At 46.2% G+C, this 15,007-nt stretch overlaps 2 protein-coding genes and 1 non-coding gene across 8 annotated transcripts; 1 reads left to right on the top strand and 2 right to left on the bottom strand.

Moving 5' to 3' along the window:
- Positions 1-317: 317 nt before the first annotated feature.
- Positions 318-5,223, bottom strand: Armcx3 (armadillo repeat containing, X-linked 3). 4 transcript variants are annotated; one of them, NM_001358520.1, is made up of 5 exons: positions 5,045-5,223; positions 4,433-4,539; positions 3,982-4,043; positions 3,629-3,698; positions 319-3,329 (listed from the first exon to the last, which is right to left on the bottom strand). In NM_001358520.1, exon 5 carries the CDS (start codon positions 3,180-3,182, stop codon positions 2,043-2,045), a length of 1,140 nt encoding a protein of 379 aa, NP_001345449.1. In that variant the 5' UTR covers positions 3,183-3,329; positions 3,629-3,698; positions 3,982-4,043; positions 4,433-4,539; positions 5,045-5,223; the 3' UTR covers positions 319-2,042. The 4 variants fall into 4 exon arrangements, with proteins under 4 accessions (XP_017174115.1, NP_001345449.1, NP_082146.2 ...); NM_027870.4 differs by having other exon boundaries at positions 4,433-4,511; NM_001358521.1 differs by lacking the exon at positions 5,045-5,223 and adding an exon at positions 4,890-5,024 and having other exon boundaries at positions 4,433-4,511.
- On the bottom strand, positions 4,044-4,144 carry Mir7093 (microRNA 7093). The gene has a single exon (NR_106061.1). It is a non-coding gene; the product is annotated as a microRNA 7093 (primary transcript).
- Positions 5,109-13,320, top strand: Armcx6 (armadillo repeat containing, X-linked 6). Of its 3 annotated transcripts, XM_011247745.2 has the most exons (8): positions 5,109-5,200; positions 5,433-5,522; positions 6,797-6,866; positions 8,176-8,216; positions 10,408-10,445; positions 10,742-10,834; positions 11,145-11,224; positions 11,550-13,320. In XM_011247745.2, the coding sequence occupies exon 8, from the start codon at positions 11,695-11,697 to the stop codon at positions 12,598-12,600; it is 906 nt and encodes a 301-aa protein (XP_011246047.1). In that variant the 5' UTR covers positions 5,109-5,200; positions 5,433-5,522; positions 6,797-6,866; positions 8,176-8,216; positions 10,408-10,445; positions 10,742-10,834; positions 11,145-11,224; positions 11,550-11,694; the 3' UTR covers positions 12,601-13,320. The 3 variants fall into 3 exon arrangements, with proteins under 3 accessions (XP_011246047.1, XP_011246048.1, NP_001007579.1); XM_011247746.2 differs by lacking the exons at positions 5,109-5,200; positions 5,433-5,522; positions 6,797-6,866; positions 8,176-8,216 and adding an exon at positions 11,341-11,388 and having other exon boundaries at positions 10,204-10,445; NM_001007578.2 differs by lacking the exons at positions 5,109-5,200; positions 5,433-5,522; positions 6,797-6,866; positions 8,176-8,216 and having other exon boundaries at positions 10,356-10,445.
- The last annotated feature ends 1,687 nt before the right edge of the window (positions 13,321-15,007 follow it).

The raw sequence follows: 15,007 nt of genomic DNA, 5'->3' as shown, positions 1-15,007 counted from the left end.
AGTGCTATCAAATGAGTTCCTATGCATGAATGACTTAGTAGGGTTATCGTTCAAGTTGAAGACAAGCAGTCCCTGGTCCTACTCCAGACATCAGAGTACACATGTGAAAACCTGGAGACCAACCTAGATCATAACGAGACAGAAGACTGCAACATTTCCTGGTTTCACATGCAAAGTAGGATAGCTTCCTCACACTAATAAGAAAAATGCCACGAAAGCTGGAGAGATCATGACTGAGGTAATAGTTTCAGTCCTGGAACGCCTGAGAAAGGATTTCCACAGTTTCCTTGCAGGAATAACAGAACTCTACACAGTAATCACTTAATAAATGTTAACCTTTATTATTGTTGTTATTATTATTATTTATTAAATGACACTGAAACATAGCAGAATGCCCCAGCAAAACAAAAGTCAACCAAAACCCATCGAAACTACATTCTGGGTACTTAAAGGTACTCACATTTCTTAAGTAACTGCTGCTATATGCCAGAATAATGTAGAGACTTTGCCTAAATTCTCTCATATAAACCTCCCAAACAGCCTTATCAGCACCATCCTCTATCATTCTGAAGAGGAAACTTCAAACCACCTGAGTTTGGGCCTAAAGGTTTTCTACTCAGTACACATTCAAATGAATCAGCTGCTGCCCTCCAGTACTTGCCGTTTTCCAAACCTTTCCTGAGAGAACCAACATTCTTTGATAAACAAGGAAACATAGATGAATATAAGTACAAAAAGTAAGTACCACTCATTATCTTTCATCCAAATATAACTCTTAGTACTTATTGGGTATATATAATTCCATAGATTTTAGTGTCATTTTAAACATGATTTAACCACACACACTCACACACACAATATGTAATCATATTCTAAATATCTAACTTACCTTGCTCACTTAACAATGTGCGATGATTATCTTTTTTTCTAGCAATACTGAGCTCCATCAGCACATTTCTCACACAGCGTCGACATTCTTTATTTAGTCAATTCAGAATGTCGGACACTGAAGGTGTTCCCCATGTTACTACTGTAAGACAGTGCTGACAAGAGCGGCCTTGCACATAATGCTCTCTGGCCAATTATGCAGTTCTCCCCTTAGGATAAAAGGTTTACCTCTTTTAAGGCTTACCGATCTGTATTGCCAAATGCCCACCACCAGAGTTGGAAAGTATCCATTTTGCTACACTCTCCTTGATAACACATTGTGTGGGGAGGACATTTATACTGAGCCCAGTTCTTTTCTAGTTAAAAATACATTCAAGAAGCCTCCTGCAATGCGTTTCCCATGGTTTTCTAGATTTAATAAACATTTATTTAGTGCTAGTCCCCACACTCGAAGGCTGCTGTTTTGACTACCATAAAGTCCCCTAACTTAATGTCTTTCTCACATCATTTCCCCTTGACTCTGGTCTCATGGAATGCAACTAACTTCTCTACCCCATTCAGGGCTCCCTTTCGATGGCTCTGTCCTCCCTGAAGCTTTAACCTGACTTATGGAGTCAGCCACCAAATCCTTTGCCCCCTCTTTGTCCTGAAGGCACACATCTATCAGAATGTATGCTCTAAATAATCTTGAGTTTTGTGGGGGTGTTTTGGGTGGTTTTTTTTATTTGTATGTTTCTTGTCTCTACAACTAGATTATAAACCAAAAGACAGACTAGTTCCTTTCTTCTTCTGTTGTTTCTTTCCAGCATTAACATAAAACTTTATTGAAGATGCACAAATAAAATCAATGATAATGACAGAAAGGGGCCTACTTAGGATGAATTGATTCGCTGTCACTTATAGGGAGGGAACAGAAAAATGTTTCAATGTGGGCAGCAAAATAAAATGCGACATGTTTCAGGACAAGTAGTGATGTACATTCATTAAACTTATACCTGAAGACAAACTTGGTTAAATATCAACATCGGTGATACAGTATGATATTCATCATTCAAAATTGGCAGCTGAAAGGGTTCCTTTGCCATATAAACAACGTGGAGAAAAAGAATAGTTTACAAGGTGTGCTGCTGCTGCTACACTACAAAGCCACCAAGTTATTCCTGACTCTTTGGGAACATCCTTTCAGTCAGTTTGGCCACAAACTTTCCAACCTTGACTCGCACCTGGAAATCATGACGGCTCTCGATTCCTAGAACTTTATCAGCACACACTTGAAATTCTTTTAAGAAGAAAAAAAGGGAGCCCTCACTAAAGTGATTCTGAGCAGGCTCGTTCTCTTCCCATTTGAAATTGTCATTGATATTCTCAAAAATGATCAGAAGTTTAAGAATAACCTCTTTGTACTCCTTCTTATTAAAGAGGGAGCCCAGTGAAGATGGCACCTGAGCCCTGAGCAGTTCTCTAGTCATGGCTGGATTTTCAGCCAGATTCAAAAGGAGCTTCAGAACCTGAAGTTTGGTTTCTTCATTCCCCGCTGAAAATAAACGAAAGAAGTCTGAAATGGAATTAGCAAGGATATGCTGATACTCGTTAGTAACAGTCATATTGGTAAGCAATCTGAGTCCAGCCAGCTGCACAGAGGAATTCAATCGGGAAGTGACTGTGTCATCACACACTTGATTCATGTATACCTTAAGCCTGCGCTGATTTTCGGCATTCACGCTCAAGTTATTTAGGACAATTAAAGCCTTTTCCTTAACAATGGGATCTCGTGTATTGAGAATCTTTGCAACAATTGGGAGACCACCCAAATCTCGAATAATATCTCTATTAAATGCATAAGCAGCATTATTACCCAGAGCAATTAAAGCTGCTTCAAGAATATAAGGCTTTTCAGACATCTCAACCAAACAAAGTACTTTCTGTAACTCTTGAGGTGACAAAACAGTATCGTCTGAATTAGGAGAAGCCCTTTTCTGTACAGCTCTTCGAGCCCTGGTAGCCCTGGCTCTTGCCCTGGCTCTGGCTCTGGTCCCTGCTTCAGTGCCAATCCGGGCCCAAGGTGGGTACCAAACTATACTCTTGCTCTCGTTACTGTCATCATCATCATCAGACCAGTCATTATACCTGGCCCCAGAACAGTCCCCAGCATCATCCACATCACCAGAGCCACCCTCAGCCATTTTCTCCTTGTTCTGCTTTCTTCCTCGGGTCAATCTGTAAATGCAATAGCAGGCTCCAGCCCCAATCACCAGACCTGCAGTCACCCAGCCTACTTTCCTGGCGTAGCCCATGCAATCGTCCCTGGCAACGGCAGGGACCAAGAAATAGAGTAGTCACTCAAGATAAGGGAAGAGGCCTTCGGGCCTGAGTGCAGTCCTGTGGAGAGTGATCTTCTTCAAGTCACTTCAAGGCCACAGTAATTGCTTACAGAGGTAAACCTAGAAAATGGAAGAAAAGAGGGTTTGGCTTTCTCTTCTCTTTGTGCTGCTCCATGCAGATAATTGCCCAGTAGGGCAAGAAAGTAGTAATCGAATGCTGGATAGGGAACATAGGTTGTTGACAAAAACCTCTATCTCCCTCATTTCACTCTCCCCCTACGCACCTCTCCCTCCCCCACCCCATTGCCAGTTTACTCTTGCCCCTAAGCATAAAGGCAATGGCATCCATAAGTATTTCCAGGCTCTCGTTCATCACAAGCTCCTGGGGTACCCCATGGGATAAGCACCCTTGCACTGACCTCCTTAAAACAGCAGCTTGCCCCTTCTTCCTTTCCTGTGGGTTATGCCACGCCCAACAGTCTTTCTGATCTGCAGGGATACCAGAAGAAGTGGAAGAAGAAGAAGAAAAATAAAAACCCGAGGGTTTGACGCATCCAGTGTGTATTTGATGCTTTCCTAATTTACCATCTAGGGCGTCAGATTTTGGTTAAACCTCACTGTGCCATCCAAAACACGCACATGCTGTGCCCCCCCTCCCTAGTCTGAAATGGGTGGACACAAGGAAACAAAGTAGGATTGAGTGAGCCTGGCCAAACCCAAGCTGATTTCTAACCCCTCCCCCATTCCAGGCTGCCCCCACGCCCACACCGACCTCTACTGATCCGGGGGAAAGTTCCTCCCTTGGTTCAAGCAGTGCCACCTGCTACAGCAGACCTGCAGGATGACAGATGGAAAACATGGACACTAAGTGCTGTTGAGAGAGAAGGATTATGAACAAACTATCTGATAGGTTTTCCTTCTGTCATCCTGCCCACCGCCCCCACCCCCAAGAGCACATTCATACACACAGAGTCAGAGAGAGACACAGAGAGAGAGAGAGGGAGGGAGGGAGGGAGGGAGGGAGGGAGGGAAGGAGAGAGAGAGAGAGAGAGAGAGAGAGAGAGAGAGAGAGAGAGAGAGAGAGAGAGAGAGAACACGCCATTTCTCCACAGTTCGGGGAGTGTGGGAACATATTTAGACTCCAATCTAAACCTAGATTACCGTTTCTAGTCCCCCTCCCCTTTTCTACCCCCGCCGCTCCTAGGGTCCCCAGATGGTCTTACCCTCAACTCGACCTTCACCGATCTGGTTAATTTCCTTCCTCTTCTCTTGCCTGGCGTTGTACCGCAACCTACGGAAAGACTGGCCACCCGGGAGAGGCTTGGACCCACTAGCCACAGAGCCATGGTAAGGAAGACACGGCCACAAGCAGAAAGACGGGAAACAGCCGCTACTGAGTGCTTGGTGGACGGACCAGTCCCCAGAGAACGAAACTCTTTCCTAATTCGGAGGCCTGGTTGGTAAAGGTTTCCCGCCCGATAGCCGGCTCAGGGTCCGGCTGACACATCACATTGTACCCCACCACGGACCCAATGTCCAGTTCTTCCCCTCCGGCAGAGTCCTGGTGGACCAGGGGCCAACACCCAGGCCACAGCTCCCTTTCCGGATTGCGGGCCTCCGCTCCCAGCAGATTCCCATCTCCGGAATTCTGGACGCCTGCCCAAACACCCCTCTACTCACTGTTCTGCAGCATCGAAATGGGCTGCGGGCGGGACTTAATATCTTGGAAAGAGGGCAGCAAGTGGGAGAGACGACGGCGGCGGCTCCGGACCTGCGACGGCCTCCGCCCTCTACCCTCCACCACCCCCACTTTATGGAATATCCCAGGCACTGACCTGCAGGGATCTGGGACAATTTCTTTTCCGCCTCCTTCTTTTCTCGGCTGCACTCGCCCGCCCTCAGGGTAATAGGGAGCTGGTACTCAGACGGGAACAACGACCAGGACAAGAAGGACTTCTGCACACGTCAGCTCTTGGTCACGTGAGAGCGACGTAATCCACCAACTCGGTTCCCCACTTTCCCCTCCCACCAGCAGTGCGGCAGAAGAGGACCCGCCCCCCTCTTTTCCCTCCCCCATACTAGGCCTTGTTACTCTTCTTTGCGGGCTAATCCCATCTTCCTCTAGTCTTGCTTCCCTTCCTCCAATTACCAAAACAGGACAGCATCCTCCCCTGGGGCTAAGGGTCACTTGTACTTTTTTTTAATTGACTCTTTCTTCCCTAGACTCCTGGGATAGCAGCTTCTCCCTCTACCTTCCCTCCTCCCAACTATGAATATCTACCATTTCTTCTGAAATATAGTCCTAGTCCTGAGGTGAGTAAGTCACCAGAAAAGTAAACCTGGAAGGAGAGTCTATCTTTTTCTCTCATGATGCTTTTTTTTTTAATTTTCGCCTTGGCTTCCCCTGCTCACCGCCTGCATGCAACTTCTGAGGGGGGAAATGCAATAACGATATTTCCATAGTGGGGGGAATAAGGATAGAGATGAGAGATCAATGTTGGGTGATGGTCTCTAAAAGTCCCACGGTTCTCACTTGTTGGAAAGTGTTACCCACTTTCCTCACAGGAATCTTAATGTCTTCTGGGGCCTATCACATAACACAGCTGAATGAACATAGCACACCATGAATGAACTAATCAGCCAGCCTGAGAATATGTAAACCTTCTGATTAAGCAACAGGCACTGAAGGACACAAGTCAACCAGGAGGAGGCTTGAACTCTCCAAAGCCAGGAACAGAAAAGATTCAGGGGAAATCAAGTGTGTGTGATTTAAAAAAAAAAAAAAAGGTGTACACACTGATACACAAGTGATATGCAAAGAACATTAAGAAATATACTGGAATACAAAGAGAGCATCTGCAAATGAAATAGTATTACAGGAGCACAAAGACCAAGGCAAACTGAGCTTGGCATCTAGCAATTAGTGTGAAGCCACCACACTGATTGGCTTGACGAGCACAACAATTCCCTTGCAATTTTAACTTTCAAACATAGAAAAAGGAATAAAGGAATTACATTCTCTCATTGTTTAAGGTAGCCAGGTTTGTTTTCACACACTGCCTGCCATACAAGGTTAACTTAATGCATAGTGCAAAACCAAATAACAGGAGACAAAGTGCTAAGGCAGCTTTCCAAGGCATGAGCTTCCGGGGTGGAGGAATTTCCTAGTTTAGCTCCAAGGTTGGTATCTAAGTAGAACTTTCAAAATCCACAGAAGACATGGGAGTCCATCAATAGTCCAGACAGCTTAGGAACAAGCTAATCTCCAGGAAGTTGTTTGTCGGTGTAGCTTCTAAAAAGCAGAATTGAGCCAGGATTTCGAACTTAGTAAAGTGAACCAAATCAATGATCTGTCTCTGGATTTAGAGGACAGGTGCAACAAAGAGACATTCCCGGGCAAAAAGGGCATCCGAGGAAAACGTTGCTAGTTCTGACCCAAGCACTGGCTGAGAGAGGAAATTCTGCCTAAGGTGAAGGGAACATTTCATCCTTAGCAAATCCATCCCCATAATGTATGAAATTACTTCAGACTTCCTCAGCTAAAAGTCACTTCTGAAGATAAACTAATGTCTGTGTTCTGATTCTAGGTTTATCAAGCAATCTTCTGAAGTTGTAACTTCCCAAGCAGTAGCTGGTCTGCAGGAAGAGAATGAACAGGTAAGACAGACAGAAACCCCTTCTACTCCCTGACACTTGGATTTCTCACAGTAAATTATCCAGTTGTTACTCCTATTGGAACACAACATTCACCGTAGCCTGTTTAACACGGAGAGAGTGCAAAGATTGGTGAGTCTGAACATTCAGATCTGGATTTATGTGTATCTTTGAATGAGTGTCTATCATGGACAGAGCATCCGCTCTTGGTTTACAGACAAAATCTGGGGTAGATAGTGCAACACTCAAGACAACACCCTGGACTGTGTATGCACCCCTGTGGAATCCTGTCAGGGAAGCCAGGTGGCCTTAGATCAAAAGGCAACATAGAGCATTACCATTTTATGCTGTACCTATCTAATGATCAGGTGATGTAGAAATTACAACTAAGGCATGTGGTGGTAGGCAGGTTCCCAACATCTCAGTGACAGTTAAACAAAGGTCCATTATGTAAAATAATTAAAGGACACTATACATTGGGGCTGGAAATATGGCTAAGTGTTTAAGAACACTTGTTGCTCTTGCAGAGGACCCAAGTTCAGTTTCTAGCACCCACATGGGAGTGGCTCACAATTTCTTATACCTTCAGTTCCAGGGATCTGACCCCTTCTTCTTACTTCCACTGCATATGGTACCATATTAAAAATAGGAACCTACACATGCACATAAATAAAAACTAAAGTGAAAAAAAAACTCAAAATAAATCACCATTTCAAACAATTTACATTGCGTACTAAAGAAAGGCATTGCATTTCACAATTAACTTACTCTGCATTTCTCTAGCAAAAACAGGAGTACTTTGCCCAAAACACATCAAACATAAGCTCTCTTGCTAAAATTTTAATCTGGAGAAGAAAGGAAGGAAGGAAGGAAGGAAGGATGGAAGGAAGGAAGGAAGGAAGGAAGGAAGGAAGGAAGGAAGGAAGAAACCTTGAAAATGGGTGTGAAACAAAGATCTTTCAGTCTCTCCTACCTAGACCCCTGAAAGCTGCCCTTACTCTTTAGCATTTGTTCTTTATGCTAACCAGTCTTGGATAAGCTGCTTGCAGTAAGGCAACACAGCATCAGAAGTGCTCTAGCTTTTGCAATGTCAGCCTCCTCTTTTGTTTCCCTCCATAATGCATAGTGTTACCAAACGCTGGTCCATTTTTATTTGGGGGTACTTTCTAAGTCATGTGTTATGTGTGGCCAGCAGGAAGTTTCCTTGGGAAGTAACTTGACTGGCTTTGCTTTGTTTTTACAGGCTCTGAAATCATTATACAAATTTGTATGGGGGCTTGCTTAAACATTTTCCTTTTTTTTTTCTTTTAAGATGGTGTATCGGATGTCTAATATGTCCTTTTAAAAGGATCTGTGAGTACCTATAATGGAGAACAAAGTGGCTTTTGAGTCATAGCTCCTGTTTTTGTTGATAAGAACTATTAACTAAAGTGACAAAGACATACAGTAGCTGAGGGGATTAATGCTCCTGGGGTTTAAGAGATTTTTAGACAGGGAGTGGAGAAAACTAGAAAGTTCTGATAAACTGAGAAGTTGGTGGTGTGTTTCTTCTGTGTTATACGCTGAAATGACTGGATGAGACACCAAAGCGGGGAGAGATTTTGTAACAAGGAGGATAGGTAAACATAAAGCTTTCGTCCTTGAAACTTGACAAAATGTTGTGAAAATAAACTCACATTGCAGAATTGCCTGCCTTTACCAGGCTCTGACTATTTCTTCACTCTTCCTAATGTATATATTCCAAATAACAAGAGTATCTTGTGGAAGTTCATAGCAGCCAAAATCTGAAAGCACAGTTGAATCTGAATATTCTGTTCATATAAAGCTTTCAAAGACAGAATTCAGTTACCTGAGAAAACTACATGATCATAAAATGGCAGCATAAGAGCACAGTGGCCAAACCAAAGGAAGGAGAGGAGATGAATGGGATATGGTATTGTTATGTGAGTCTAGTGCTTAGGAATACCAGAGAGCAATGATATGTTCTCAGTTTCTGATAGTTGCCAACAAGGCATTATGGACTCTCTGGCTCATCTCCTGCAAGGGCCTCCTCCACACAGAGGCCCTTCACAGGGAAGGCTTCTGGCTGCCGTGTCAAATTTCAACATCCTAAGAAAGAGGCAGTCTGGGGGTCTATATTTAGAGTATGACTCCCCGCAGTGAACAGGTGGTGCCCGGGGACTTACTCCTGCATATTTTGCCCCTGAGTTCTGAGGGGTTTATAAGGGAGGCACAACGAATTTATAAGAAAGGTCTTTATCTCCTGGGGACTGACTACTTGGGATCCTGTACTTTGTTCTTCTAGTTATGAGAGGGAAAAGAAACTGTTGTCACCAGTGTTCTTATAATCTACAGCCATCCAAAGTCCCTCATTCCCATTGTCAGTAAGGAATGCTGAAGACTCGCCATTCATGTGGTGATCTCAGACATGAATGGCAGAAGTGAGGAGACCTCACTAGTCTTATGGTGATATGAAATCTCCCCTATTAGCCAGAACTCTCATCAATGGGATAACAGAGGGTTCTCTAATTATTCAAGTACAGGATGCTTTATAGGCTGCCTCCTGGAACTCCAGAGCGGAAGTTAAATCCCTTTGAATGAAATGCAGGCAAATCTGTGCCATTATTAATTTGTAAAGTCTAACATCTAAGTTGATGACTGCATAAAATCTATCTTTTGGGTGAGTCTGAAAGTCCTGATTGAACCTTGTCACCTGACACCTGTGAGTCCCCTCTGGCTCAAGAAAGGGACAAATAAATGGCTCTCTCATTTAAAATGATCAAAAGTTGAATCCTGACCTCACTACAGATGTGTTTCATCACTCATATTGAAAGTATGCTGGTTTTGTTTGTGAGGCTATGTTTCAAAACTGTAAGATGTTATTTTAAAGCTGCTATTTAGAAGAAAATATTTTCAACGCTGGACAAATTAACTTTGCCAAATCGATGAGGTCTTGCTAGTAACTGAAAAATTTTATTTCCTTAAGCATACATTTTAAAAGGTTGGGATTTGTTTATATATCCAAGTGGAAATAGCTTTATTTAGACTTATGATTACAAAATAATAGTCTATCAAGTAGGAAAGAGGCAATAAAACATAATTAGATTAAAAGTGTTAATACAAATTTCTCTCCTATCTGTGTTTCCTTTTCTGACCCCTCTCTTCAATTCTGCTACAGAGACTGAAAATAGAGAGGGATGGAAATTAAAGAAAGGGATGCAGGAGTTTGAACACCAACGAATAGATAAGGCATTTCCCCGAAGAAGAAAGTGTAAATGCACAATAATACGGGAAAGTCAAACTCAAACGTTATAGAGAAACCGTAACTTCTGGTTTCTGGTATTGTTATACAGAAAAAGACTAACAGGGCCCCAAGTATTGGGGGAGGTACAGAGCTTACTGGCTCCTGCCGCACTGCTTGTGGGAGTGGAAATTGGGGGCTAGAGCTTACTGGTGACGTGGCTGTCACGTGACCAAGAGCCGCCTAGAGCCGAAGTCCTGTTAGTCGCCTCTGACTGGGTACCAACCCCCTATTACTCTGCAGGCGCGTGAAGGAGAAGGAAACTCGCTGGGACCGTGCAGGTCGGTGGAAGCTGCTTGGAAGGCGATGTGGGTGGGAGAGGGCCAAGAGCACCTCGCATCCAAGTTTGGCGAATATGGGCTATGTCCCTTTCTCACCTACTTTTTAAATATCTACTGGACCCGCATCTCACCCTCGGTTCTTTTAGTAGGGAGAAGTGGCAGGCTTCAGGTTGGGGTGAGGTGGGTGAACTGCGATTGCACAAAATCCAAGCAAAGAAAGAACCGCCAGGCATCGCGTCCCGGGTGCTGGTCTGTCCCCCAAGCACTCCGTGCCCTCGGTCCCCTGTCTGTTATAGGTCTCCGCTGGAGCCTAGACTTGAGAAGAAGCAACCCGCCTTGGTTGGAACCTTGCTGCAGGTTTGAAGGTGGGATTCATCCTGATCCTAAAGGTAGGAGATGAGGGGGGCTGGGATCTTTGCGGGTCAGGTCCGAGTCGCCCTCTCCTGGCCCCTTCTTTCTCCACACCCCCTCCCATTTCGGTGCAGGGAAAGGGGTGTGGCGGCCTTTGCTGGGGAAATGGCGGACGAGGAGGGGGCGGGGAGGCCCTCGTTAGCAAAGTCGGGAGGGTGTGAGAAATAATATTTTTACTCAAAAATACCAAATTCAGAAAAGCACCAATCGGTGTAGTTATCTCTGTCCAAGTACACTTTCAATTCTCCATTGCTGTCTGACATCGCTTTTCGATTGTCCTTCTGCCAGACTCGGTCCACCTATCTCCGTGGAGGGAATACAGCAGAAGCCACCAGAAGAAAAAAGGAATTCAATTGGTTTTTGTAGAGGTTAGTTAGAAAACATGCGGTGTTCTGGGGGTGGGTAGGAGGAGGAGAGAAAGGAGGTGGTGGTAAAGAAGCCTACATGAGGGTTATCTGTTCCTTTCACCTGCCTGCCTATCAAGTGAGAGCCTCGTCTACTGTCTATCTCTGAGAATCCTGGAAGCATAAAGGTAGATCCTGAGGGTAGATATGGGAAGGGAGTAAAGAACAATGAGATCATTCCCTAATAATCCAACTTTCTCAGGGAGAATTCGAACGAACGCCTACCTGTCTGGGCAGGTACTAACCCAGTCACAGCTCAGAGCTCTAATGCCATTTCTCTCACTCTTAGATTCATGACAAGAATCGCAGAAGCCTAGAAGAGGCTGAAGATTACTAGCCTGACCTATTAATCCACACATCCGCTGACCGTTCTCTTCAATCAGGTGAAGAAAGGCCCTCTTCTTTCTGGCCACAAGGCTCACACACCTATAATCATGGGTCGGGCCCGGGAAATGGGTTGGATGGCAGCCGGACTCATGATTGGAGCTGGTGCCTGTTACTGCATGTACAAACTGACCATGGGAAGAAGTGAGGGGAACGAGCTGGAGGACGAGGAGGAAGATGAATGGGAAGATGGACAGGATCTGGATGAAGAGGAAGCAGACAATTGGTTTGATTTCACAGCAATGGCTCGACCCTGGAGTGAGGATGGGGACTGGGATGAACCTGGGGCCCCAGGTGGGACTGAGGACAGACGGTCAGGTGGTGGAAAGGCAAACAGAGCACACCCAATCAAGCAGCGGCCATTCCCTTATGAACATAAAAACATATGGGGTGAACAGAGCTTTAAATCCTTCACTTGTATTCTTGACCTGAACAAGTGTGTTTCCACTCAAAGAAAGAAAAGGTTCACGAAGAACATAAATGCTGGCTTTTCCCTTAGCCCCAATATCAGTAAACATCTGGCCAGCCTATCAGTGGTTGGAAACAGGAGTCCCACCCCCCATCCCACTGTGAGGGAGAAGGCTCTGTTTGTCCCTGAAAACCCAAACAGCAGCCTTGAAAATCAGGGCCAGATTAAGATGTCCATTGATGAAGTGTGTCGAGAGACACTGTTGTGTTGCTGCAAGTCTTTTCTGCAGCAGGCAGGATTAAGTCTGCTAATAAGCATGACAGTCATTAATAACATGCTTGCCAAGTCTGTTTCAGACCTGAAGTTTCCTTTGCTATCCAAGGGGAGTGGATGTGCAGAGGTGCGGGGCTTGGAAGAGCTGATGAGTTTGTCTGAAAAGCCAGTGCTGGTGGGGGAAGCACTGGCTGCCCAAATGCTCTCCTCCTTCATGTGCCTCTTTACCAGAAGTGGGAGCAGAGAGATGCTTGTGGAAGCCATCTCCCCTTAAGTGGCTGTCTCAGAAAGAATGAGACTGAAGCCACCCAGAGCCTGAGCACTTTCCTGAGGGCAAAGAGGCTGCAGTGAGTGCCACTAAGGATGCAGCTTTAGCCAGTCAGCTCCTCCCTGGGTGAGAGTTCCTTCCACTGTCTAAATGGAGGGCTACACTCTGACTGGCCAGGCAAGGCTCTTCCAGAGCTGTGGGCAACTTCTGGGTTTTGTAGTTTGCAGGTAAAGTGCATTGTAAATTGCTGCCCTGCAGCCTTCTTCATGTGGTAAAGGGTAAGGGGCTCCCCGTGGCCACTAGCTGGGGATGACTAACAGCAAATCACAGCATAGAGGTGAAGGGTAAGGGGATGCCCGCGGCCACTAGCTGGGGAAACTAACAGCAAGTCACAGCATCAGAGTGAATGTTGCTGTTGCCTGTGGTGATCTCCCTGTCTAAGCGCTGAACCACTTAGCAGAAATGACACCCATATGAGAGCTTGTGCCAAATACCCTTCTGCTGCTGCTGCTGCTGCTGCTGCTGCTGCTGCTGCTTAGATAGAAGTAGTTCCCTTCTCCTCTGTCCTACACTAGCTGATGGATGGCTAGCATGTTAATCAAGAGATGCACTCCCTTCCTGTCCACTGTAGTGACTGACCCTCTTACTCCCCAGTCCCTTACCCTCACCCCCAGTTTGTATCCTCAATAAACTGTGTGCTTTGATTGGCAAGACAATTAAACAGGGGCACTGGCCTCCTCTTTGACTTTGCGGCCTGCACAAACATGGAGACAAAATGCACCACAGAGTCCAGCTCTCTGGGCCCCCTGCTCCTTGAGGACAGGGCTCCTGCTCCCTGAGGACAGGTGCACTCACCAGGGCTCACAGGAGGCAGGGGCAGAAAGGTACTGCTATGCTTAGTAGAGGTAAGATTCAAGAGAGGGGCTCAGGGAAGGGGTGAGGGCGGGGATACCATGAACTGTGTGTACAGAACAAGAGAGGACAACTCCCTTGGAGAAGGCACCTCGCGCCCCTGAGCACAGGAAGCCCTTAAAGAAGAGATCTTCTTGACTGGCCTCCTTGGATGAAGGTCCTAGTCCGTGGCATTTATCTGACTACCTATCCTGCAGTGGCTCTGTCATCCATCTGTGCCCATCTGATGAAGGGTTCTCCTAGTAAGGATTACCACTTGGCTGACTCCTGCTTCCTTGACTTGCATATGTCCCCTTATGATGCTGTCAAAACCACTTCCTGCAGCCTGCCTTCCTCAGGATCCCAAGCTCTGCTTACTGGCAGGGTGAGAGGGTTGGCAGCTGCTCCACTTTTGGGGGACCTGCATTCTTCCCTAGCCCTTCCTAGGGGTACAGCAGCCAGGAACTCCCCACAAGGATAGTGGGCAGGATGCTGTCAGTGCTGGTCCTGACCTGCCTGCAGAGATCCATGCTCTGCCTCTGAGAGCCACACACCCACCTGTGCAAGGGAGGAGGGTGGACCCTGTGTGTTGAGCCATGCATCCAGGTCTGCCAGACCCCTTCTCCCTCACACAGCAGTTCCCCTTTACACACCCCTCCCAACTCCCCTTAGCTCCTGCCTCACCAAGGCTAGCTGCCCTGTGTGCCTGCCATGTGTCAGGAGTAGATGCCTTCCCAGAGCCATGACAAAGCAGGAGACACACCTGCTTCCCTTGTGAGGGGCTGTTGCTGCTGCTGCTGCAGAACAGGTGTCATGTACTGGTCGATGTTCTTGGGGTGCTGTTCTGAGTCACTGTGCCCTGTGCACTGGTGCTCTGTGTGCACAGTGAGCTGTCTTCTGCCCGCTCTCCTCCATGTCTCTCCAGAGCTTTCATTTCCTCTTCTGCCTCCACACACCATTTAACTTCCATCCCTCCTGCCTGTTGTACCCTGTTCCTGGTACCATTCCATAGTGACCATTTAAGCTGAGGTGCCTGCCAGACCCCTTGGACAGACTCTGAGAAGTTGTCCGACCAGGTGTGGATACTGACCATCCTAGTTTCTGGAAACTGGATGAGACCAGTGTCCTGTGATTATTGCCACAACACAAAGCCATCAGGGCTTTGTGCCTCAGGCCACCTTGGCTAGCTCAGGGACTCAGTCTTGTTTACCAACATCCACTGGTTGCTTTCCCTGCTTTGAACCTGTAGATCCATCCTTTGGCTGGGTGATGTACATTCGAGGAGGATTTTATGTACACACCTATTGTCCTCGTCCAGCTGCCTTGCCAGTGCTGTCTTCAGTGACAGCTCATTGCTAGGCCTCTAAGCTCAGCACAGAGGCATGGTTACAGGCTCCTGTCCTTGCTTAAGCTTCTGGCCCAAATTAGCATGTGCCTTCTTCCTTCTCCTCTGCACATCACAGAACTCCAAGTTCTGGATCTCATGCTGTGGTCCAGCATCTCCCAGGCATTTGAGCCTTGA

The sequence above is a fragment of the Mus musculus genome, chromosome X (genome assembly GCF_000001635.26).
Source record: "Mus musculus strain C57BL/6J chromosome X, GRCm38.p6 C57BL/6J".
Taxonomy (NCBI): Eukaryota; Metazoa; Chordata; class Mammalia; order Rodentia; family Muridae; genus Mus; species Mus musculus.
Note: the sequence above shows the minus strand (reverse complement) of the source record. Positions and strands in the feature narration are given on the sequence as shown.